The 26,896-nt window shown below is 41.1% G+C and overlaps 1 protein-coding gene across 3 annotated transcripts; it reads right to left on the bottom strand.

The window, feature by feature from the left end:
- Positions 1–1,574: 1,574 nt before the first annotated feature.
- F11 (coagulation factor XI) lies at positions 1,575–22,874 on the bottom strand. Of its 3 annotated transcripts, none has more exons than XM_069573290.1 (15): positions 22,288–22,874; positions 21,397–21,452; positions 19,001–19,163; positions 17,484–17,590; positions 16,006–16,165; positions 12,638–12,747; positions 11,775–11,934; positions 9,477–9,586; positions 9,222–9,384; positions 9,028–9,134; positions 5,810–5,978; positions 4,533–4,708; positions 3,645–3,740; positions 2,950–3,089; positions 1,575–2,380 (listed from the first exon to the last, which is right to left on the bottom strand). In XM_069573290.1, exons 2-15 carry the CDS (start codon positions 21,449–21,451, stop codon positions 2,219–2,221), a joined length of 1,878 nt encoding a protein of 625 aa, XP_069429391.1. In that variant the 5' UTR covers position 21,452; positions 22,288–22,874; the 3' UTR covers positions 1,575–2,218. The 3 variants fall into 3 exon arrangements, with proteins under 3 accessions (XP_069429391.1, XP_069429392.1, XP_069429393.1); XM_069573291.1 differs by having other exon boundaries at positions 2,955–3,089; positions 22,288–22,395; XM_069573292.1 differs by lacking the exon at positions 19,001–19,163 and having other exon boundaries at positions 22,288–22,868.
- Between the last annotated feature and the right edge of the window lie 4,022 nt (positions 22,875–26,896).

The following is a 26,896-nucleotide window of genomic DNA, read 5'->3' as shown; positions in this document are numbered from 1 at the left end:
CCAGGGAAGACCCACCCCTGGGGGCCTTGGAGGAAGCATGACCCTACTGACCCTTGATTTCTTCAGGTTTCCAGCCTGTAGAATGGTGAGAGAAAGAGTTTCTGTTGTTTTAAAGCATTCAGCTTGTGGCAATGTGTTACCCAAGCCCTAAGAAACTAAATCTGCATCTGAAGATGAGAGATCATCAAGATCCAGACAAACAGTGAAGCTGAGTGCGTGTTAAGTGTTGTGGTTATCAGAAATATTCCTTTTCATTCATTCCCGCCCCCCACCCCAGCATGAGCGCGCGCGCGCGCACGCACACACGCACGCGCACACGCACGCGCGCACACACAGGCACATTCCTGAAAAATTGCTTGAAGAGTTAGCTTCAGTTTGTAGATGGCCTTGGGAAGGACAGAAGGAAAGAGAAGCTTGCCTGCTCTGATGGATGATCACTGCATACACACTCCTGGAGGGAAATGGGATGGATGTCGGGAGAGGCCCCCAGAAGCGCCCCCCGTCCCCAAGGTACCAGGCAGCTTCAGGCCTTCTCGGGGAGAGGCGGGCTGAGAGAGGAAACGACCCCCAGAGCACGGCGCCACCCTTCACGGCTGCTGGAGCCTAGGGCAGTAGTGAAGTCTCTACATGTGAACTCTGAAGACCTTAACCAGAATGTGGGAACGCGCCTTGCGCAAGGACAGGGACAGGCCCGTTCTGCCCCGTTCTGATGTGGGCCGTGGGGAAAGCCTGTAAGAGCAGAAGATGAGAGGATGAGGAGGACCCAGGGGGTGAAGGGAGGAGAGGGTCCAACAGGACCAGCTGGGACAAGCCTCTTCGTCAAAATGGAGCAAAGTTTCCCTGAGTCTTTAATGAGGTGGGACAGTAGCCAAGGTCTTAATGCCATTCCGGTCTTTTTTTTTTTTTTGCTTTTGTTTTTACTGGGTCTTCCTCGGAAAATTCCTTTTTATCCCAATCTTTGAACCTGCCCCAAATTCTCTTTTCACTTCCCTTCTCATAGAACCCTGTGCTGCCTCCTCATTTCCATTTAAAATTCTGTATTTTATACACGTGTAATTACTTTCTTTTTGTGGCTCCCGCTAACCAGACTGGAAGCTTCATGAAGGTAGAGATATATTGACTGGCTCACCACCATATTCCCCCCAGTCCAGTCTGCTCAATCAACACGGTGCATATTAGACAGAATCTTGACACAGGTTGTTGGCATGGATTGAAAACTGTTGGAGATAGTGCAAATTTTAGATTATTAGACTATCAAAAACAATAACCATGTAAATATTTGCATGACAGGGAACATCCCAGTACTGAGAATACAAGGTGCTGCCTTGAAAATGCTGAAAAAACTACTGTTCCCATCCATGTGTTCCCAAATCATTGTCTCCTGTAGGACTGGTGTATGTTACATTGATTTCTCTCCAATACATTTATCATCTACAAATGTAGATTTGTGAACCCACACTCACAGAGGCAGGTTGTCTAAAGTCTTTAGCTTACCCCCCTCATCTTCACCAGCCCTCCTGTACCCAAAACTATGCCAAATGCATATGAAATCCATGCACAAACAGAGGACCCACTTCCAGGTGGATTGCTGCTTTTAATCCTTTCCCTTACAGAAATTCTGGAGTCCACGTTCTCACTTATTCATAGCTTGTCTCTACCCAAACCCATTTAAAAATTAACGACAAGAATTCTTGATTATTCTGAAACCTGCCATCAAATTCAGTTATTTTTTTCCCAAAAGAGTTCCCCGTACGCAGAGCACAGAATCTTGCGATTGGATGATGACTGTCCTGGTTCCTATTTTCTCCGCTTCCCATGTTTCATTCACCACACCTTTTTACAGTGGTTTCTTTGAGCAGTTCAACCCAATCCTTTGGTGCCGCCACTTGATCCTTTTCTGGTCTATCTGGCTATGCTTTCATCTTTAAATATCTTAATATCTTGATTGTATATCCTTGGTTTAGGAGAGGTATAGCCAACAAAACAGAACCTGGATACTGAAGTCAGACTCTGATCATCACGGAACCCTGGGAGCTTAGGGGGCATGACAGTTTGCTTTTTCTTGCTAATACCCAACCCCTCCAGTCTGTTACAGTCTCAGAATTGTAGCCTGTGGAGGAAGATGAAGGTGCAGTGTCTTCTTCAGTGAAATCCAAACCCTTTTCAGGGAATGATCTGATTTACCCTTCAGGAAGTCGAATGGTCTCTGAGGACCCTTTCAAGGGCCTTGCGTTTTCTCCAGAATCCAGTCCATGTACTCGATCACGTTGGTGTAAATACCTGGCAGCTCCTTTTGGCCGCAGCCTTCACCCCAACTCGTGATGCCTACCAGGTGCCACACCTCGTTGTGTTTACAGGACAGGGGCCCCCCCGAATCCCCCTGTGACAAACAGAGAAAAGAAAAGGGCACGCAGATCAGTTCAGACTTCACATCTTAAATACCTTGCCCTGGGAGTGATTTCACCTGAAATTCTGTCTTGGCCCTTTAATAAACTTCAAAGAAGCAGATTACCTGCCCCCTATACCAATCTATCCACGTCAGGTTTTAGGGTAAGGAAAAAACAAACCCACTGTGTTCCCTGCTCATTGGCAGAAGACTGTTTTTTAAAAAATGCACCAAACCGAGGACTCCCTGGTGGCCCAGTGATTAAGAGTCCACCTGCCAATGCAGTGGTGGGTAGGGGCTGGGTTCGATCCCTGGTCTGGGAACTAAGATCCCACATACTGTGAAGCAGCGGAGCCCACGCGTCACATTACTGAGCCTGAGCACCGCAGCTTGGGAATAGTCCCCAGGCCCTGCAACTGGAGAAAGCCCCTGCGCAGCAGCAGAGACCCAGTGCAGCCAGATATAAATAAATTAGTAAAAAAATTTAACTTAAAAATTAAAAAAAGTTTAATGCATTAAACATTCCAATTTGAGTTTATTCAGTTGGCTGAAGACAGGGTTACCTTACAGGCATCCTTCCCTCCTTCTCTGTAGCCAGCACAGACCATCTTGTTGGTTATTCTGTGCTTTCTGTAACCTTCCTGGCATTCTTCATTTGTCATCAAGGGTACCTTGGCTTTCTGGAGAGTATTCTGTATTTTGTCTAAAACAAAATTTTGATTTATAAATGGAATAATCACATACATATAATATACATTTAAATATAAGTACCTATATTTAAAATCAAAACCGCACCTATTTAAAAATCTAGAAGAAAACAAAAATCAGGTTTAGCTCACAGACCTTTGTAATCACAGTGTGTAGAGAAGATGTTATTCTCACTGTTGTACCATTTTGTTCATGTTAATTAAGCTCAAAATTAATTACGGCTCTAACTGGAATTACTTTCCAGAGAAAATAATTGGATAACAGGCTAAGACATTTACCGAAAAGTGCTAGGTTTTGAATTACACTTCATTGAAAGTAATGAGTCTTTAAAGAGATTGTCATATTTAAAATTTCCAATCAAATAGGTGAGGTATCGTCTTCATTTGGGTGATTTTTGCCTTTCCATCCTTATGAATACACTTTCTGCAATTGAATAATGTTATTATTTTACTCTCATTTTAGCTGTGTGACTTGAGATAGCAGAAAATGTTGTGATTAAACTGTGTTCTGTATCTTCAGCTGTAGCACACAGAAAAATATAGTTTCTAACCTCTTAATTTTCTGTATCCCCATCCGGTCACCCAGCATTCAGTATACATCACATTTCTATCTCCTTTGGAAGGTAGGCATATGGGCCTTTGAGAATCTAAATTTTAAAAATCACAGTTTAGTTATCAGAAACAGAATACATCACATTTCCCAGGAAAACTCTCTCCCTTCACTTTCTATGATTAGGGTGTGTTCTCAGGTTATTATATTCGGGTTTTCGTTTCCTCTTTGTCATGCGTTTTCATTCCTCATGGTCAGAGTTATCTATCACACATCAAGGATGAGGGAACAAGAGACAGCCTGCTCCATTAACTCTGTTACTCTCACGAGGTCTGGGATCCTATAGAAACTGCTTCCTCATTCTGACTTGCCATCCTTTCTTGCTGAAAAAGGAGATATAAATCATCTCTAACATTCCAATATATTATGAAGTCATGTCATTCTGTGAATCTGAAGAAAACTTGCCATTTGAACCCCTCCCCACAAAAAAATAGATTCAATCATCAGGACAGCATGCCAGCCTTTTATATGCATATGCATTTTTAAAAAATATGGACCATTTTGAAAGCCTTTATTGAGCTTGTTACAATATTGCTTCTGTTGTTTATGCTCTGATTTGTTTTGCCTGTGGGATGCAGCACATGGGATCTTAACTCCCTGACCAGGGATCAAACCTGCACTCCCTGTATTGAAAGGCAAAATCTCAACCGCTGGACCACCAGGGAAGATCCCAGCATTCAGTCTTAATGGACTGAAAGGGGAGCTTTGCAGCCCTTCTCCCTTTTTAATGACAGTAATACGTGGAGGGATTGCCAAGGTCAGGCCATGAACCTGGGAGTGTGAACCCCAGCATCACTGTAGACAACTTTCTGTTTGAAATTTTCCATACCTGTGTAATTCATTGCTGTTTCTAGTTTCAACAAGGCAATATCATATCCACTTTCTGCCTTTTCATATTGATCATGAATTATTATTTCTTGAACTCCAAAGAAAGATGTATCCTCTTTTATTTCTGATTGATTCAAAACGCTGCTATAGACACGCAACACATTAGGTGACTCGACCCTAAAGAGTAAGCAAGAGAGGAAAAGAGAATTCCGTTAGCAAATAATTCCCAACCTTTTGAGATACAGTGCTATTTAACTAACTATTCCTAGCCAGTGAGGGGCTTTTATATGGAAAGAAGTGATTTTCTGCTAAGATTTTTCAGTCACATAGTCCTCTTTTATGGAAGGTCCTGGGCTATCAATTACCTTATATTAAATGCACAAACATCAATGAATACTTTTTCCACCCTTCAACACACACACACACACACACACAGACACACACAGACACACACACACACACACAGTTCTGGGTTTTACTTTAGGTGCGGCTGTTGATTGGCTGTGACCCTGAGAAATTCACTCATACTTTCTGGCACCCCACTGTCCCATATGTTAAAGCTAAAAGAGACTAATGACCTCAAATCTTTGAGTTATGAGTAAGCTGCATAATGATAAAAATAAACCGACAAAACCACAAATCTGAGTCTAAAAACAACCTAGAAGATACTGCAGTGCAAAGAGGAAATCTAGTCAACTAAAATTCCCTGGGATACGCACAGTCTGCATGCTCTCGATGGAGCTTTTATATCTGGCCAGTAATGAAAATGACTGAAGTAGGGAATCCAATATGATGATGTATAATAAACCCTTCTTTCTGTGTCTGGAAATAGAGTGAGGGGTGGGGAGAGAGGAAGGGAGAGAGAGTGGAGAAGAAGGAGGAGGAGGAGACAGAGTCAGAGCGGAGAGGGAGAATAAGTGGGAAATTACATCCAGGAAGCAGCACATTTTCTTTGAGTTTAGTCCTAAACCCAAAGCCCAGGACAGTACACAGAAGGTGATATAATCAACAGGAGGTAAGCAGAAGTCCCCTGGGGATGTGTCTACATTTAGCCAGAAAAGTGGAATATTATAGAGTCAAACAGCCATGCTCCTGCACCTCTTCTGATGCTGGTATAGAATATGAACAGCTCTTCCTTTTTACTTTTTTCCCCACTAAAGACAAAATTAATTTAGCAAATAGGAAAATTGACATCTTTGAAATAAAATACTAGAGTAGATTTAATATTAATATATGCATGAGCATGGTGAACGAGTAAAACCAGCAACAGTACTGAACTCGTTGAAACAGTGAGCAGCTGTTAGTATCCACTGGTTTCCAATGATGGCGCCTCCGCACAGGTGTCTCTGGGTGGGTGATGTCATGTGCAGAGTTATCTGCCACGGCCATTCTCCGTGAACAGACTGGGTTCCTCCAACAATTCTGGTCTTGATTTTGGTTGTACACACTACGACAGAAGGATTGCAGTGAGTAACTTCCTAAATCTTCATTTTCTATCAGTAGTTAACGTTCCTTCAGGCACGCAGGGAATGCCTTTCCCTGGGTTCAATAATGTACCGTGACCTTCACTTGAAGATACTTTAGACTCAAGTTGGCAAAGCACGATATGAACATAAAACCTGAATGAGCGGTTCACCTTGTAATTGCACGTTCCCAAATAATGCCCCAAATAATAGAGAAGGACAGGGCAGCCTGGCATGCTGTAGTCCATGGGGTCACAAACAGTCGGACACAACCGAGCGGCTGAACAACAACAAAATAATGTCTCATCTGGGACTTCGAGGCTTGCCCTCCCTCAAATGACAACCCCAGCAATTCTTTTAAAGCAATGGTTGTCAAGTGTGGCCCCCAGACCGACCTCCCAGGCGTGACCTGGGAATTTGTGAGAGATGATCGTTCCTGGGCCCCACCTTAGACGTCGTGAATCAGAAACTCTGACAGTGGACCCTGACCGCCTAAGTTTTGATCAGCCTCGCTGACGTTTGAGAGCTCTGGTTAGAGGTGAGCACCGTTTGCAGCCTTTGTCTGGTTCCGCCCACTGCCCTCCCACCCCAGCTGCCCTTTGGCCCGCTTGGTCACTCCAGCTCCACCCACACCCCAACCCGGCTTCTCTTCTGTTTGTGAACAGCTTCTGCCCTTTGGTCTTGTTGACAGATTGGGGTTTTATGCTTGACCCTTGATATTTCCGAGGACTTTGATTCAAACTCACCCCTCAGTTTCTTTCTTGACTTGGAAAATTAATATGTCAGCAGTAACTAAAATATATTAAGAACACGTAAATAAAGACCTTGTTAAGATGAATTATAGATCTTGGTGTTCATTTCTCAGTTCAAACAAAGTGCTGAAAATACCCATGCTTGGCCTTGCATTTTGAACTAATAGATGTTTCTTTGGATGGCAATTGCTCTGTGTCTTCAGAAAGTTAAGTTATAGTATAAACCAATGACAGTGAAAGATATAAACGTCTCAGTCAGATATTCCCTTGCATATTAGCACATTTTTAATCTAATGCAATAAAACCTAATCAACTCATTTCACTTATATCAGAAGGTGCATTAAAAAGACATAAGATTTTATTTTCCTTTATCTTATAGTTTCTGTTTAGCTGTCAGTCTACACCTGATATAGTCTGCAACCTTTAGAGACCAGAGTCCATAGATTCATTAGAAAGGAACATAAGGAGGGACATTAGAACATTAGAAGCATAAGGAACATTAGAAAGGAAAGAGGGAAGAGAATGGATTCTGCAATTTAAGGTGTAAGTGCTGGCTCCCCTTTTTAAAGCGATGTCACCATTACTGACAATAAAATCGACTCCATCCTTTCTACTGCTTGGTAGCACCAGGACAACAGAAAGATCGTAAATGCTCCTTTTTGTCTTAGGGAAATTTATTGTAAGAAAAACAGAGAAGGTATGAGATACAACTCAACTGACTGTAAAGAAGCTAGAACCATCCAGAGTCCCATCAGAGCCCCTCTAAACCCTGCTGCTGCTGCTGCTGCTAAGTCACGTCAGTCGTGTCCAACTCTGTGCGACCCCATAGATGGCAGCCCACCAGGCTCCCCCATCCCTGGGATTCTCCAGGTAAGAACACTGGAGTGGGTTGCCATCTCCTTCTCCAGTGCATGAAAGTGAAAAGTGAAAGTGAAGTCGCTTAGTCGTGTCCAACTCTTTGCGACCCCATGGACTGCAGCCTACCAGGCTCCTGCGTCCATAGGATTTTCCAGGCAAGAGCACTGGAGTAGGGTGCCATTGCCTTCTCAGCTCTAAACCCTAGGAAGGCAGAATTTCCCAGCTAGGAGGGTAATATTGGACACAATGTAACATTGTCTGTTCTACAAAACAAGTTCTCAGAACCTCAGGATTTATTTATTCACCTCTCAGTAGAGCCAGTATTTCTGACACAGATTTTCATACTTTGAAATCTACTACAAAGCATAATTATCACGTCCATTTCACTCATTAAATCTCAGCTGCAACTTAATTTATATTGCATTGTAATATTGGGCAGTAAGCAATAAAAGTCTAGAAACATGCAGTGTATGTAAATCATGAACACTAAAGACGTCATAGGTTATTACGATAATTTAGGGAAGAATGCGTATAGGGAGAATGTTCCTATTCTTTAGTGTTGTTTTGTTACTATGCTTAGAAATTGGCCCCTGGAATGGAAGTACTGCTGATCTGGTATTATCATTTTTATATTATTATAGGTCTTGCTTAATATAGATAATCTTTTTATTTCCACTCTCTTATACTCATTGTTACAAGTTAATAAGGTTTTACTGTAACTTTTGCTAATATTCATAAATACTCTGAACACTTGCGGGAAATCTGAAGGCCCTGGAGAAGGAGTTACTGAATATTTCTTGTATATATAACATAATTTTCCAAACATAAGATGATTATTTATATTTCAATTAAAGATCAAGTAACAACCAATAGAAAGAAGATGACTAATCAAGATACTGGTTGATATTTCTATTATAAAGGATAATAAGAAAGATCACTGACCTTGATATCAACAAACAGACTTAAAAATGTTGACTAAACCTGAGCCTCACCGGGAAATACTGGTTATATAAATGTATCAAATTATAAAATGTTTAAGCAAAAAATGTTAGTCACTCAGTGGTGTCTGACTCTTAGCAAACCCATGGACTATATAGCCCACCAGGCTCCTCTGTCCATGGGATTCTTGAGAACACTGGGGTGGGTTGCCATTCCCTTCTCCAGGGGATCTTCTTGACCCAGGGATTATAACATATATTTAATTAATGCCAGGCAATGCAGAGTTTAGTTAAAGCCCAATATTTATCTTTAAAACAGGTCAGCCTGATTGACAGCAGTGAAAATAACAGAAAATTGTAACTACATTCATTATTGTACTAATTTTCTCCCCTCTGTGGCTATTATTGATTCTCTTAGTCATGACATAGTCAGGATAAAATAACTCCTTCAGGTTATTATTTTTTTCAAGTGACGTTAAACTCACCATTATCCATTTTACATAACCTTAATGTGTATCCAGAGATGCTTCCTGTCCCATGAAGTATTTTAGTTGGAGATCCATTTGCAGAAAGTTTTAAGTAGCATTTACCCCTGCAGGTTGGAAGCAAAATGGTATAAACATAACACATCTCTCAACAAGCTGGGACAGGAGCGTCTATGGGACTTGACAGGTCTTACTTCCCTCCGTTGCACGATTCTTGAGATGGAGAATAGGTAAAGAATTGGCAGCGGATGCTATTGGTGCATGTTTTCTGGCAGGCTTCATGCCCGTCCGCGTCTACGATGTCCAGTTCTTCTCCCAAGAACTCAGTGTGGCGATAGAATGAAGAATGGCAGAACACTGCACGGCAGAAGCACAGATTGAGATGCGGAATGCAGACCCTCCCGCCCATTTGCTGGCCTTGATCAGAAGGAAGAGCTTGCACTGATTACCTGGGACACTGTGCCGGCAGTTTTGTAGACTAAAACCAGAAAAGGCTTTGTTCTTTCTAAAGCGTGCGCTTGGCAATCCACTTACAGATGTTTTAAGGAGACACAGATTTCTAAGAGTGAAAAAGGGACGTCAAGAGGCACCATGTAAACCGCATCAAAGAAGAAGACATTTTCATAGCGCATATAGAAATCAATTCCTATTGGTATTTAATAGGGAAGGGGTTCCCGTTTTGAAAGTACACTGAGTCAGACTCTAGGTTGCATAGGTGGCAGACATTTTCCAAACTGCCTCTCAATTTTCTGAGCTTGCTCTGTTCAACATCACTGTGCCTAGCACCTTCCTTTTTCATTTCCTTTCTCTCAACTTTCCTAGACTATCTCAACTATCCAAGAATTTTCACGCTGCCTAGAAATCTACTACTGAAGAGTTGCTGTAGGCTTAGACAGAGATAAATGCAGGCTCCACACCCGGGCAGCATTTCTCTGGGAGGAAGGAACCTTTCCTAACTAGTACAAAATCACAGTCCAGGGCAGTGATGTCCAACAGAGTTTTTTGCAATGACGTAAACACTCCACATCTATGCTAGTCACTACAACAGCCACTAGCCAGCCATATGATGAGTCCTTGAAATGTGGCTAGTACAGCTGAGGAAATGAAGATTTAGTTTTATTTAATATTCATTAATTCGAATTTAAGAGGCCAAGTCTTGGCTTGTAGCACCCATGTTCTTCTCTCATCCTGTAATGATGATCAAATACCTCCTCTTATAGATATTGATTGGAAATTTTATAAATGGAATATGAAAGAAAGAGAACCGTGATTAAGACAAAATAACACCTTACAAAGGCATCTTTCTAAGTTCTGAAATTTTTAATGCCTTAAGGCTCAATCTGTGCCCTCGTTCTCTCTGTTCAATTTTTTGATGATCTCATCAGTTTCAGCGGCATTAATTACCAGCTGGGGATACCTAATCACTGACTTAAATCTCTCTTTTTAACTGCCAATTCGATATTTCTTTCTCATTGACTACCAGACACCTCTTCCCTCTTGAAATCAACTCTATAGGAAATCTTCCCTCGTCTCTTCATTGGTATTTCCATCCTTCCAACTTTCTTGAGCCAAAAAATTTTGCAGCCATCGCTGACTTTTTCCTTCATGCTGGTATTCAATCCATCAACAAATCTTACTGGCTTTAGGTTAACAATATATCCCAATCTAATCACTTCTGTTTTACTTCCACTCTGGCCCAAGTAGTACAAGATTTTTAATCTATTGAGCATACTTATCGCATCCCCATGTTTAGAACCATTTTGAGAAAATGAAAGTAGCAAAGATATTCTCATGTGACAAACCTACTATTGATACTTCTATAGTTATACCCTCCCCCGATTAAAAAAAAAAAACCCAGCCTTGCTTGATGGACAGAAGCTCAAGGGCTTATTTTGGCTGAATTTCTCTGGAGGACACTCCCGCCAGGAATGAACAGCCATGTCAAGCAAATGCCAAGAACTCTTAAGAATTCAGATTCAGATAATACCTACAACCTAGATTTTAAAGCAAACAGTCTTAAGATGATTTCTCCTTTTTTTTTTAGTGAATTTTGTTAATGGGGGCAACAAACATCCTTTTGATGATTATAGCAGTTTTCCATGCTTTTATTACAGTTTCCTGTGTTAATATGCATCATTAGGGAAATGGCCTAAATTCTCGAAGCGTCCTCCACCATTATGCCCAATTCTTTTGATGAAAGCCACTGTTTGCCCCGCTCTCCACTTTGAATTTGACAGGTCACTGCGATTTCCAGCTCTTTGTACTCCTGTATCAATGATCTTAAACCAGGCATTGGGCTGAGATACCTCTCAGTGACTATCATTAGTTTCTTCCTTCTCTTCAGAACTAGCAACCCTCTCACTGTTGCCACTGAGGTTCAGTCACTAAGTCGTGTCCGACTCTTTGGGACCCCATGGACTATAGCACACCAGGCTTCCCTGTCCTTCACCATCTCCCGGAATTTGTTCAAATTCATGCCCATTGAGTCGCTGATGGTATCTAATCATCTCATCCTCTGTTGCTGTCCTTTTGCTGAAGGCAAAGACCTCCCTCACCTAAAGAAAAGCAAAAGTCCTGTGGTCACTGAGTGGGAAATGGAAAGAGAGGCACTAGGATTCTTCCTTGCGGTTTTTATCTATTCTAGAGAGACATTTAGATAAAATTTGTAGTTGCTCAGAATTTTCAAGGGTGGGTTTTGATCAACTGTTTTAAAAGATAACACATGACCCTTAATCTTAACTCCTTACCTTTCAGATGCTGTTGGCCATTCTTCAGACAAGAAGGTAAAAAACAGACAGCTGGGATGGTGAGTACAAATGCTGCGACAGACAAAGGGATCTGGGGCCACGACAGTGTCGATGGTGATGTCCACAAACGCCGTTCTCGGGAAAACGTCCCTAATGCAAGCTGCACGGCAGAAGAAAGCATATTCAGAAGGTCAGTCCATTGGTAGCATCGGTAAAAGTAAAACCCCACTCACGGTATTCATACATTCCGTATAAACATTTGTTGGGAGATGAGGGAGGGATGAACAGGCAGAACACAGGGAAATTTTAAGGCAGTGAAAGTATTCTGAATGGTACTCTGATGATGGAAACGTGCCACTATGTATTTGTTCAGACCCATTCAATGTATGACTCCAAGAGTGACTTGTAATGTAAGCTTTGAACTTCGGGTGATTGTGATGTGATTATGATGTTGGCTCGTCAGTTGTAACAAATGTACCATCTGGTGAGGGATGCTGGTAATAGGGGCGGCTATGTGTCTGGGCAGGAGGTAAAGGGAAATGTTTATCCTTTCCTCTCAATTTTGCTGCGAACCTAAAACGGCTCTAAAGAAACAAGGTCTTACTAGTAACTTTAAAAGATTTGTTTATCCCAAGATCTTTTACACTTTTAAAATTAGGATAACTGAAGTGATTGCTGTAAGCTTTAAATTCCAATATAAATTTTTATCCTATAGAACATCAGGAATTTTTTTTTATGAGGAAAATAAAAGGTCAATGGATCCATTTCACCAGGGAGCACAGATTGGTATCCTAAGTGAGGCCTACTGTACATATCATTAGCACTGAATGGCTAAACTACTTCATTAAGAAGATAAGAGTTACCCAGGTTAGAAAGGCCACAGGACTTCAAAGAAAATCCAGATACCACTTCACGGAGCTTCGTTATGCTGTTTGGTGTCCCTGTTTGGGTGTTCTTCAACAGACAAGTGTTACTGAATAAAGATCAAAATGGAAAATTATTTTATCCCTCCAAACGCAAGTAAGGAAAACTATAAGATAATTTAAAAATCACATTTAGAGATGGCCTGGGCATGGAAGCTAAAGAATTGCTCTGAAAACTTTGATCTGAGAGACTAGACAGCTGCTCTTGAGTCCCATCTCTGCTGGGAGTTGGTGGTTCTGTGAATTTTGTCCGTTTTATTTTTTCATCAGTAAAATGACAGCTTTAGATGGGTAGTGACATGAAGAGTGGAGATGTAGGAATTAAAGACTTCTCAAGCTCGTCTCAATTTTACCATTTTAACTTTTCTAATAATACCTAGCAACTCCTGATGTCCTGGCTTGCTGCTCACTTTGCATTGAATCTTACATATAAAATATGTAGAAAGGTGGCTTTGAGCTGAGCTAAAGGTAAACCACAAAACCTTAATTATTGATTTGAGAACTTCATCTTGTGTTATCATTCATTGCTTTTCTTCAAGTAAATCTTTGATGCTTTATTTCCGCTCATCTCCTTTTTGTGAATGTGTAGACCAGAATGTTAAAATCCAAATACTAGTCATCTTGAGTTCTTCTTTCATTGTTGGATTTCAGAGAAGTGTAGCACATGTATGTGCTGAGTCTCTTCAGTCATGTCCTACTCTCTACGAACCCATGGACAGTAGCCTGCCAGGCTCCTCTATCCATGGAGTCTCCCAGGAAAGAATACAGGAAAGGTTTGCCCCTTCCTTCTCCAGGGAATCTTCCCAACCCAGGGACTGAACTCACACCTCCTATAGCTCCTGCATTGCAGGCAGATTCTTTACCCCTGAATCACCAGGGAAGCTCCAGATAATTGTACCTCCCTATACAAATCCAATTTCTGGCAAGAATACACAGAAGAACTATATAAAAAAGATCTTTACAACCAAAATAATCACGATGGTGTGATCACTCACCTAGAGCCAGACATCCTGGAATGTGAAGTCAAGTGGGCCTTAGAAAGCATCACTACAAACAAAGCTAGTGGAGGTGGTGGCATTCCAGTTGAGCTATTTCAAATCCTGAAAGATGATGCTGTGAAAGTGCTGCACTCAATATGCCAGCAAATTTGGAAAACTCAGCAGTGGCCGCAGGACTGGAAAAGGTCAGTTTTCATTCCAATCCCAAAGAAAGGCAATGCTAAAGAAGGCTCAAACTACCGCACAATTGCACTCATCTCACATGCTAGTAAAGTAATGCTCAAAATTCTCCAAGCCAGGCTTCAGCAATACATAAACCATGAACTTCCAGATGTTCAAGCTGGTTTTAGAAAAGGCAGAGGAACCAGAGATCAAATTGCCAACATCCGCTGGATCATTGAAAAAGCAAGAGAGTTCCAGAAAACACATCTATTTCTGCTTTATTGACTATGCCAAAGCCTTTGTGTGGATCACAATAAACTGGAAAATTCTGAAAGAAATGGGAATATCATACCACCTGATCTGCCTCTTGAGAAATCTGTATGCAGGTCAGGAAGCAACAGTTAGAACTGGACATGGAACAACAGACTGGTTCCAAATAGGAAAAGGAGTACGTCAAGGCTGTATATTGTCACCCTGCTTATTTAACTTATATGCAGAGTATATCATGAGAAACAATGGGCTGGAAGAAGCACAAGCTGGAATCAAGATTGCTGGGAGAAATATCAATAAACTCAGATATGCAGATGACACCACCCTTATGGCAGAAAGTGAAGAGGAACTAAAAAGCCTCTTGATGAAAGGGAAAGAAGAGAGTGAAAAAGTTGGCTTAAAGCTCATCATTCAGAAAACTAAGATCATGGCATCTGGTCCCATCACTTCATGGGAAAGAGATGGGGAAACAGTGGAAACAGTGTCAGACTTTTTTGCGGGGGGGGGGGGGCTCCAAAATCACTGCAGATGGTGATTGCAGCCATGAAATTAAAAGACGCTTACTCCTTGGAAGGAAAATTATGACCAACCTAGATAGCATATTGAAAAGCAGAGACATTACTTTGCCGACTAAGGTCTGTCTAGTCAAGGCTACGGTTTTCCTGTGGTCATGTATGGATGTGAGAGTTGGACTGTGAAGAAAGCTGAGTGCCGAAGAATTGATGCTTTTGAACTGTGGTGTTGGAGAAGACTCTTGAGAGCCCCTTGGACTGCAAGGAGATCCAACCAGTCCATTCTGAAGGAGATCTGCCCTGGGATTTCTTTGGAAGGAATGATGCTGAAGCTGAAACTCCAGTACTTTGGCCACCTCATGTGAAGAGTTGCCTCATTGGAAAAGACTCTGATTCTGGGAGGGATTGGGGGCAGGAGGAGAAGGGGATGACCGAGGATGAGATGGCTGGATGGCATCACCGACTCGATGCATGTGAGTCTGAGTGAACTCCGGAGTTGGTGATGGACAGGGAGGCCTGGCGTGCTGCAATTCATGGGGTTGCAAAGAGATGGACACAACTGAGTGACTGAACTGAACTGAACTGATACAAATCCAAAATATCTCAAATATTTCTAAATTGAAAAGTTAATGATATTTTTCCCTAAAAATATTTCTCAAGAGAAAATAAGTTAATCAATTGCAAATCAGATCCTTTTATATTTTTACATAATATATTTACCCCTGGAATATTTCAAAATCTAGTAGCGGGACAAGTTTTAAAGTATTTCACATAGATTTCCGTTACTTTGTCTCAGGTGGGGAATTGTTATTTGGGAGGATATCTGAGTAGGTTTTTCTTTTTGATTCTACCAGTTCAGACTGTAGCATCCTTTAGGCTGAGAAGGGAACTAACTGACTATTGCAACTGTTTTAAAATTGCCAATTAAGAAATGTAGCACTCTATAAATTAGCAGCAGACAGAGGTTCAGTCCCTGGGTCAGGAAGATCCCCTGGAGAAGGAAATAGCAACCCACTCCAGTATTCTTGCCTGGGAAATCCCATGGACAGAGGGGCCTGGCAGGCTACAGTCCATGGGGTCACAAAAGAGTTGGACACAACTTAAGAGACTAAACAGTAACAACAATAAATTAGCTAAGAGGTGGATTTAACATTTTTGGTAAGTGTCCTTGAAAGACAGATTCTGTATTATAAAAGGAAGTGCATCCAAGCTAGACTTTAAATACATTTTTCACCAAAAAATCTATAGTATTAGTATTTGTAGAATTGTCTTACATGGGTTAAAAATAAAATTTGACATCAAGTTGATAGTAAAAAAAAAAAAAAAGAATTCCGTTTTGTTTTCCATCAGCCCATAGCTCACTCACCGATCCTTTATGCTTGGAAAGTGTCTTGTGGCGAATGTAAAAAAATGACAGTGCATGTCGTCTGTACACCTCTGTTGGCATTCCTGAGCACTCTGGGTAATAGAGCTGTTATAGTTCATCCCCTTCATGTTTAGGTCCACATACACATCTTTGTTGCAAGCTGGAAATAAAATCAGAATCTATGGGTATTTTCCAGTCTCTGGGGTCAAGTATGATCATTCAGTCTCAGCCACTGTTCCTCCAGACTTGCTCTTTCACTGACTTTTTCTCAGAAATCCTCTAATTCTATTTTAATCTGCTCAATTCCTACTCTTCCATGGAAACAGTAAGAGGATGCCATTGCCTTCTTACACTGCAGCAACATGGTGCTGCTGCTAAGTCGCTTCAGTCGTGTCCGACTCCGTGCGACCCCATAGACGGCAGCCCACCAGGCTCCACCGTCCCTGGGATTCTCCAGGCAAGAATACAGGAGTGGGGTGCCATTTCCTTCTCCAATGCATGCACGCATGCTAAGTTGCTTCAGTCGTATCCGACTCTGTGCGACCCCATAGGCAGCAGCCCACCAGGCTCCTCCATCCAGGGAATTTTCCAGGCAAGAGTACTGGAGTGGGGTGCCATTTCCTTCTCCAATGCATGAAAGTGAAAAGTGAAAGTGAAGTCACTCAGTCATGCCCGACTCTGTGTGACCCCATAGATGGCAGCCCACCAGGCTCCTCCGTCCTTGGGATTTTCCAGGCAAGAGTTCTGGAGTGGGGTGCCATTGCCTTCTCCAGCAGCAGCATGAGACTTGTACATTTCTGCTTCAGTTTTATGAACTGGCCTCTCTTGTCTCCTTCACTCCACTAATGGACTGATTCACTAATTAACCTATACTACTAGTATCTATTTCACTATTACGGCAAGTGTCATCTCAACCTTTATAGCTGCTTTCCTTGATTTGAATTAATGTATTTAATAAGGACTTTCATATAAAACTTTAAGCTGGAAAGGAGAGGGGAAAAAATGAATGATGACCTGATGTAGTTGGATGTGTCCGATGAGATAAATATTAATGACCTGTAATAGGATGGGGCTTCCCAGGTGGCGTTAGTGGTAAAGAATCCACCTGCCAATGCAGGAGGCACAAGAGACAGGGCTTCTATCCCTGGGTCAGAAAAATCCTGTGGAGTAGGAAATGGCACCCTGTTCCAATGTTCTTGCCTGGAAAATTCCACTGACAGAGGAGCGTGGTGGGCTATGTCCATGGGGCCACAAGATGTCAGACACAGCTGAGTGATTAAGCACAAGTACAACATAATGGAGTGGTGGGGGAAGACACGCATGTGTGCTAATTTTTACTCTGTGTGAAGAGTGCTTCGCTGAGAGGGTTTGTTTCCATATCGCAGGATTTTATTTTATAGCCATAAAACCATAGCTGGTGTAACTGCCTGTATACATCACAGTAACTAATCAATATCAATTCTAGCAAGACGTCTTACCACTTATTTGGTGCAAGCATTGCTTGGAAGAATATCCAGAAATTGCTCCTGTCATATTCACCATTGGCAGTGTTCCCGTAACACTGTCTTTCAGGAGGCAAGTATACCTGTTTTTTTTAAAGAAATAACATTACTGGGTGAAAATGTATGTTTTAAAATAACGGATCTTAAAAGTCAGCCCACAGAGAGTCAAAGAGAAGGAAACATTCCTCTATCTCATGCCAAAACAAATATTTTCTTAAGAGACTGTGAATTTGGTTTTCACTCCAACATCTCGACATTGAAAAAAGGACATAAAATTTTCCTTCCAAACACGAAATAGGAGTGGGTGAACTATGACCTTTAGGTTAAATGCAGCTCTCTGCCTGTTTCATTATATAGTTCATGAGCTAAGAATGGTTTCTATAGTTTTCAGTGATTATATTTTGAATCATTATATAAGTATTTATATAATATCCTTGATTTTTTGAATCCATAAAGCCTAAGATATTTACTTTCTGCCTATTAAGAAAAACTTTGCCAACCTCAGTCATAAATTCTAGAATAGTACATTTTATAAGTTCAGGGAACTATGTAAATACTCTGAATGCAGCAATAATTCATAAAGATGTTGATAATGTCATTCTGCTGTAAAGCTTTATTATTAAATGTTAAACTCAATATGAAAACAAAAATGGTAGGTGGAATGTCCCAAGATTTTTAAGAATATGACTATAGAGACAAAACCACCAAATGTAATTTGTGAATCTTGATAAGATTCTGGTTAATTACTGTAAATTACATTGGAAGGACAACTGAGATGATATAAAGGGATTCTTGTTAATATTTAATGTCTTTTGTGTATGATAATATATGCTGAAATATTTAAGGGTGAAATATTATGATGGCTTCAAATTATTTCAAATGGTTAGACATCTACACATACATAATAGAGAAGACCAAAATGACGAAAAGACTTGGGATGATATGAAATCATTGTACTATTCTTTTAAATTGCCTTTATAAACAGTGATTTTTTTTTCTAATAACATCATTGAGGGAAATATACTAATTTGAATAATATAAAGTATCAATCTGGAGAAGGAAATGGCAACCCACTCCAGTATTTTTGCCTGGAGAATCCCATGGACAGAGAGGAGCCTGGCGGGCTACAGTCTACGGGGTCGCATAGAGTCCGGCACGACTGAGCGACTTCACTTTCACTTAAAGTATCAGTAATCAATTGAAAGGCAAAGAACAAAATGATGAACTGGCTTTAAAGTAGAAAAAAATCAGAGAGTACCGTTAATACTGAGACCACCAGAGAGCTGGAAAGTCCACACAGAGGGGCACGGCCATTCCTCCTGACCTGCCTAAATGCTGCTCTTTCTTCTGTAAATATTTAGTATTTCAGTTGAAGGAACATACATTTTCCAATGTCAACGTCAAGTTTTATAAAATGGTAGATGACAGTTCATTGTTGGTAACTGTCTGTCATATACAATCTATTTCCTCTATGTAGAAAAGCAAACATTTACCACTTGGTAGGATCTTCGGATGATGATTCCGTCATAAAAGTGAAGAGCAAACACCTCGGATGGTGGGTGCAGGTGATTTGGCAGTGCTTGGCGTTTGGCGTGAAAGCCACAGTGACGTCCCCTCCTTTAAAGCAGGCATCTTGGAACAGTGTGGCCACACACTCTAGGTCGTAATACATGGCGCATGTGATTTTGGGTTTTATGGGGCACATGTCTGATCAGGTAATAATCTCACAAAGGCATGTGAAATAGGTCTACTTAACGGGAAATATGCCAGAACTTAGAAACCAGGGCCATCAACACTTTTAGTTTATTGGATAAGCAGCCACAGATAGAAAAGAAAATTATGAAACGGCATGTGTGTCTCAATAGAACGGCGCTTCTGAGTGATTGTCCGGAGATGTGGGTGCTTTGCAAGTAATTGATTTGTTTCTCAGATCTTTTCGGGCGAAAACACCTTCTAGGACCCCATCCAGGTCTAGAATGGTCTCTGCTTTTCCTTTCCCCATCGCTTCTCTATGTCTAAACACCATGCTTGTGTAAGGCTCCGTGTAGCCTTTGGGTAGCCACCCAGTTTTGGGTGCCTACTGCTTTGGGTAGCGTTTGATAGCCCTTGAGGGGATAAGGTATTATATCACTTCACTCCTTTAAATGGACCAGTTCAATCGACCTACAACACTATGTTAGTTCCTGTTGCACAACATAGTGATTGGATATTTCTGTACATTTCAGTTTATCATCATGACAAATCTAGTTACCATCAGTCACCATACAAAGATAGTACAAAGTTATTGCCTATATTCCCCACACTGCACAGTCTGTTACTATGAATCACTTATTTTGCAGCTGGAAGTCTGGACCTCTTAATCACCCTCACCTATTTCTCTCTTCGCCTTACGGCCTCCTCTCTGGAAATCACCTGTTGGTTCTGTGTTTCTATGCCTCTGTTTCTGTCTCATTATGTTTGTTCACTTGCTTTGTTTTTAGGAATTAACATAGCATTGTACGCCAATTATATTTTAAAAATAAGCATTTTTTTCAAAGAGATCAGATTTGTGTATACCACAGACAGTCACTGGAGGAAAAGGGTATTGGATATGGATAGTCAAAAGGGGGATTCCCTGGCAGTCCAGTGGTTAAGACTTTGTGCTCCAAATGCAGAGGGCCTGGGTTCGATTCCTGGCTGGGGAGCTAAGACCCTGCATGCCGCATGGCATGGCCAAAAAAAAAAAAAAAAATCAAAAGGTACAAACTTCAAGTTATAAGATAAATAAGTACCAGAAATGTAATGTACAACATGATAAATGTAATTAACACTGCTGTACGTTATATGTGAAAGTTAGGAGAGTAAATCCTATGAGATAGCATCATAAGGGGCACATTTTTTTCTGTTTCTTTAATGTATCTATATGAGATGATGACCACATTGTGGCCGTCATTTCATGATGTATGTAAGTAAAATCATTGTGGTGTAGACCTTAAACATATACAGTGTGGTGCATCAATTATATTTTACTAAAACAAAGCCAAACAAATAAATAGGTCATTTTAGTAACAAAAACTTTAGACTCTTAGAAAAATTATTGAAGCCCCTTCCACTGAAACCATAAATAAGTTAAAAATACAAACAAAACTAAATTACATAAAATTGAAATTTTCTTCTATTTCTAGAAAGAAACATCTAATATTCCAGATTGTGGATTTTTAGGTCACTGCTATTTTAATCACTGAATAAAGGTATTGGAGTTTTTAATCTTGGTATATTTTCCTTGACAAATACTAAGATATAACCCTTGGTCTTCTTAAATATATAGTATATATATATATATATATATATAACAAAAATTAAAATATTTGGGCGGAACAAAATATAACTCAAACTTATTGTAGCAACAAAAATATAAGTAAAACTAAAAATAAATCATTTTACCTCAGTAATAACCAACATGCCAGTAAGTATGTGGAAAAGTATACACGTAAAAAAACAGTAGAAATTACCACTAGAGGCTTAGAGGATTATGTAGTCCATGGACTTAAATGAGGAGAAATTTCAACTTCATTTTCACTAACTTCTAACTAAAATATGGCATATCTTTCCACGGCTAATGTAGGAGCAAAATGCATTCGTGTCCACAGGACCTGTGCCTTTGGCATAATAAAAATAGCAGATCTGAAAAAACTACCGTTTCAGATCTCTCAGAATATCATTAGCACTCATGACTAGTTTGATTGTAATTACCATGCAGGGTTAGACCCACCACTAGACCTTCTTAAATAAAATATTAATAAGACCATGTGTGATTTTCCCTTTTGGGTTTATGCCCTCCTGTTTTCTAATCCATAAGTCGGGGAACCAAGCTATTTCCAGTCCGCACTAAAGATAAAACTGTACTTACCACCAGCAACGGAGGCAAATAAAGTGAAATGTACCATTTGGTATAATAAATTCATCCTACAAAAAATGAAAAATGTGCATATGTTTACAACATAAGACATGAATTTTAATTAATTTACTGAAGTCAGAGTTTACAGGAAATGTGGAGGGAGAGGAGTAAATAATTCAATAGGAGTCACAGAGCTCCTTATCATAATGCTGAATTTTATCTTCCCCCCAATCCTAGAATGTTCAACATGCTTGTTTGTGCAGTGGTCAGCACCTTCACGATTGGGAGGAACCGTTAGAAGGGTCGTCCCCTTTCCTTCCTTCCCTCCCTCTCTTTTGCCTCCAGCTCACTATTGATCAGACATGTCTCATGATCATCTGACCCTCTCTCCATCTCCATTTTTCCGTATTTATCTTCTCTTCCAATTCGTTTCCATTGTTGAAGTTTCTTTTCTAAATCTATCAAAGAAGCTATAATTGATTTTCTACTTCTAAAATGTTCTATTTTTAAAATGAGGTTGCAAATATATTCCTAGATTATCTTGGTCTTCTACACACATACTTATCTCCACAAAGCCCTGAATTGACATCTCTATGGAAAACATGAGACAGTTTTCCTGTCTCAAGGGAAATCTATGAGACAGATTGTCTTCTGATGTGTTCATATTACTCTTGAGCATCTTTTCAATTCCTAAAATACTTGCTACTGAGTACAAACTATTACTCTTCTTCCATTCTGCAATCTCCTCCCACATTGCTTATGGGTATTAACTAAAAACTTCCAAAATATTAAATCAGACACGTTTTATTCTCTATTGTAAAAAATTTTTAACTCCACAGAAAAAGGCACATCAAGGAATAATTGTTTGAGGGACCTCTTAAATAACAATTTTTGAAATCATACCTGAAACACCTTGTTTGTTGTGATTCTTAATAAGAATGTTTTTTGTCTTCCAAAATGGCCATCCTCTTCTCAATGAGTTTTTGCAGGTACTGTTCACTTAACTTTAATATTTACTTTTACTGATTCCCAGTGTGATGTAACATCATTTCCTTGTGCAGAATGCCTGTCAAAGTACTTAAAATCTTTGCATATCAAACATGTACTCTGGTAGAGGTGCTTGCTTTTTCAATACACTGATTTTTTTTTCTCTCTCGTTTTCCTGTGTATCCCAACAAGTGACCAGAGAGAAGCTTAGAGAACTTAAATTTGCCTGTGTGCCTTAACCCACTCCAGTATTCTTGCCTGGAAAATCCCACGGACAGAGGAGCCTAGTAGACTACAGTCCATGTGGTTGCAAACAGTCGAACACGACTGAGTGACCTCACTTTCACTTCTTCACTTCTTAACCATTGTTGCTAAGTAGCTTCAGTCGTGTCTGACTCTGTGCGACCCCATAGATGGCAGCCCACCAGGCTCCCCCGTCCCTGGGATTCTCCAGGCAAGAATATTGGGGTGGGTTGCCATTTCCTTAAACTCAAAATGAGGATGCCCGCTGGCCAAAGCTGCACTTAACCACATTTTCAAATAGCAACTGTTAATCATTAATTTCAGGCTAACTGGAATCTCACCATCTGAAAAGAAAACAAGGAAAGTCTGATGGACTGATGTTTGGAAAAGTAGAGAACTGAAACTCAGCTGTTCCAGGGTTGTGGAGCAGGTGGGGTCAATTGTAGATCCCTGCTTTTCTGCAAGCCTATTTCCCCTTACACAGTGTTACCTTGGAGACCTGGAAAGGATTAGTTGTAATGAGCACTAGTAGCTCAGCGGTAAAGCATCCATCTTCAATGCAGGAGACCCAGGAGGTCTGGGTTGGGAAGATCCCCTGGAGGAACACATGCAACCCACCCCACTGTTCTTGCCTGGGGAATCCCATGGTCAGAGGAGCCTGGGGGACTACAGTCCATGGGGTCTACAAAGAGTAGGACTCAACTGAGTGACTAACACTTTCAGGGAATTAGATCCCATGCGGAGAAGGCAATGGCACCCCACTCCAGTACTCTTGCCTGGAAAATCCCATGGATGGAGGAGCCTGGTAGGCTGCAGTCCATGGGGTCACTAAGAGTCAGACATGACTGAGTGACTTCACTTTCACTTTTCACTTTCATGCATTGGAGAAGGAAATGGCAACCCACTCCAGTGTTCTTGCCTGGAGAATCCCAGGGACGGGGGAGCCTAATGGGCTGCCATCTACAAGGTCGTACAGAGTCGGACACAACTGAAGTGACTTAGCAGCAGCAGCAGTAGCAGATCCCATGTGGCAGGGCCAAAAATAAATAAATGAAAATAAAAGTAAATTTCAGCTACACAAAAAGCATATGTCTATAATGCACTGTTCTTTATGCAGTTCGAACATAGACTAGCGAATTTATGCCAGGAAAGCTTTTTGTGGAAAACTGATACATGAAATTATGTAAGGTCCTTACTTCCCTGTACTGTTTACTTCATGAAACCCCATCTCTATCCTAAAGCCTTAGTACAAAGATTATAATGATAGGCCTCCAACTCTATTGAGAGAAACAGAAAGACTCTGACAAGCGATATACATCATTGGGAAACCAAATAATATTTTCCTAAATTTGGTCTCGCTAAATTAGTGAAATTTCTAAAGCCTTCGAAATAATATAAGGATTCTGAAATATTCTTGTCTATTCAAATGAAAATAGAATAAGAGTCTTACCTGTGTAGGAACTCTTCCAGATTAAATAGAGCTTCTTTTCAAATTGACACCAAGTATTCTAAGAATTCTCTTCGACCAATGTTTTGCAGATTAGAATTCTAATGTTAAATACTTTTCTCTTAAAGCTTTCTCCCCCCACCCCCTGCAGTGAAGTAGAACGCTTTCGAAGCTTAATGAAAATAGGGAATTACTGGACAAAATCTCAGGAAAAATTCAGAACTTGGTCTATAGAGACCCAAGAATAAGTTAGAAGCTGGAATCCTTGGTGGCCTAAAATTCTCTGTCTGGGACAGGAAGAAACACACAGGTGCGCTTTCTCAGTCACAGCCAACGCCAGATTTCTCTTGGAGCTCCTTTCTTATCAAGACTTGCTTCGAAGAAAAGCACAGACTCTAACGTCCTGAAACCTCTTCCTTGCTGTCCCTGAAATATCCCCTTTTCATTCTCTTTTAATACTGACCTTTCAACCCTGGCATTACTAATATTTGGGACAGATAATTCTTTGTTCTGAGGGGCTGTTCTGTTCATAGTAGGATGTTTACCAACATCCCTGGCTTCTACCCACTAGTACCCACAGCATCCAGGTGTGGCAACCAAATGTCTCTAGATATTGCCCAAAGTCCCCTGGCTGGGAGTGTGTCCAGGTGAGAACCACTGCTTTAGATGATAATGAAAATAGCGAATGACGGCTATATGTGCTCCTGTCATTTTTTTTATCTTCCTCATAATACAATACGATACTGACTTAGGATACATCAGTTCAGTTCAGTCGCTCAGTCGTGTCCGACCCTTTGCAACCCCATGAACTGCAGCACGCCAGGCCTCCCTGTCCATCACCAACTCCCGGAGTCCACCCAAACCCATATCCATTGTGTCGGTGATGCCATCCGACCATCTCATCCTCTGTCATCCCCTTCTCCTCCTGCCCTCAATCTTTCCCAGCATCAGGGTCTTTTCAATTGGTCAGCTCTCCACATCAGGTGGCCAAAGTATTGGAGTTTCAGCTTCAGAATTAGTTCCTTCAGTGAACACCCAGGAGAAGGCAATGGCACCCCACTCCAGTACTCTTGCCTGGAAAATCCCATGGATGGAGGAGCCTGGTAGGCTGCAGTCCATGGGGTCGCAAGAGTCGGGCATGACTGAGCAACTTCACTTTTGCTTTTCACTTTCATGCACTGGAGAAGGAAATGGCAGCCCACTCCAGTGTTCTTGTCTGGAGAATCCCAGGGACAGTGGGCTCCTGTCTGTGGGGCTGCACGAGTCGGACATGACTGAAGTGACTTAGCAGTGAACACCCAGGACCGATCTTTAGGATGGATTGGTTGGATCACCTTGCAGTCCAAGGGACTCTCAAGAGTCTTCTCCAACACCACAGTTCAAAAGCATCAATTCTTTGGCGCTCAGCTTTCTTTATAGTCCAACTCTCACATCCATACATGACTACTGGAAAAACCATAGCCTTGACTAGACGGACCTTTGTTGGCAAAGTAATGTCTCTGCTTTTTAATATCCTGTCTAGGTTGCTCATAACTTTCACCTGGGATATGAATGCCAGTTCTAGTCCTGACTCTGTCCTTGCAGGTGACCTTGAAGTGGTCTCTTTACCTCTTTAAGCTGCCATTGCTTCATCTTGAGCCTAAAGACATACTCATTCATTAGGCATGAATGCCCATTTATAATCTATGAGATGGAATGAAAGTGGCTCCCACTTTAATAAATTTTAAGTATACCTTAGATGTTTCCCACACCTCGGCGAGGAAGGAGACAGATGCGGGAGCCCTTGGCTAACCAGATGTGTTCACATGCTGGGCTTTCTGCAGCTTGCTATGCTGGTGGCACAGAGCTGGCCTGCAGGCTCGGTGCTGCCCTATGCCTCTCTGTCCATTCGCCCTCGTGAAAGTGAAGTCATGCCAGCCTCTGGCCCTCTTAGCCTCTTACACACATCTCAGTTTGTTGACTCTGTTACTGGGTGAAGTGCTCTTTCTGTTCCCCCTTGTACTGAACACATGATGGGTAATAAAGAGACCAGTCCAGCACCACTGGTTCCAGTTGGCAACTTTAAGATGATCAGCATATCCCGGAGGAGTTTCACATTTAAGTGCTCCTCTTTTGCCCAAAGCAGGTCATTCCTTGACCAGCAAGAGCCCGAGGGTGAAAAAAAAAATTTTTTTTATAGCCCAAGGATTACACTGCAAGCCCTTCAAGTCCTATTCAAACATCCTTTAGGACACTAGTAGTGAAGATAAAAGATTTTCACTGCAAACCACTTTTTTTCTTTTTAAGTATAAAACAACACTCACAGTATCTGTGTTGTACACTAAATCAAAAGATGAAGTTGTGGGGTTTTTTTTTTTTTTAATCATTTCAGGGAATCCAGCCGGATATTGCAAAATCTGGGGAATTTATTTGCGGAGTAAGCCCTTAACTCTTCAATTTCCTACTATGTGGTTTATGAATGACTCAGACCTTGTGGTTTTCTTTCAGTCAGTCCCCTCCATCTTTAGTTCTTTCTCCGTCTCATTGTGTCTGCGAACACAGAAGGAAAAACTCAACCTCTTTTAGGAACTTTGCTTTTCTATTTTTCTAATTCATTTACCCAGTATTTTGTGAATGGTCAAATTCTGTGTCAATGTCAAGTTAGTTCAGCGGGATGGAATATAACTTCCTGATATCAGTTGTGGTGGTGGGTCACTGACAAGTTTGGAATTTGTGTTACATAAGAATTAATATCATTCATTCCAGGACTGCTTCCTACCACCAGGAATTTACTTATTACTGCCTTTGGGTTACTACTGCAGAACCCAGGATCCACTGTGTACGCTAAGTCAATGG

This window comes from Ovis canadensis, chromosome 26 (genome assembly GCF_042477335.2).
Source record: "Ovis canadensis isolate MfBH-ARS-UI-01 breed Bighorn chromosome 26, ARS-UI_OviCan_v2, whole genome shotgun sequence".
Lineage (NCBI taxonomy): Eukaryota > Metazoa > Chordata > Mammalia > Artiodactyla > Bovidae > Ovis > Ovis canadensis.
This window is presented reverse-complemented; position numbering and strand designations above follow the sequence as displayed.

Bases quoted from the DNA above. Each gene is read 5' to 3' on its own strand.
- F11 (XM_069573290.1), bottom strand. From the start codon at position 21,451: ATGAATTTATTATACCAAATGGTACATTTCACTTTATTTGCCTCCGTT. The intron at 17,591-19,000 runs GTAAATGTTTGC...TAAAAAAAACAG, and splicing joins TCCGAAGATCCTACCAAGTG to GTATACTTGCCTCCTGAAAG. The intron at 5,979-9,027 runs GTGAGTTTAACG...CTTCTGTCGTAG, and splicing joins GTTATGTAAAATGGATAATG to TGTGTACAACCAAAATCAAG.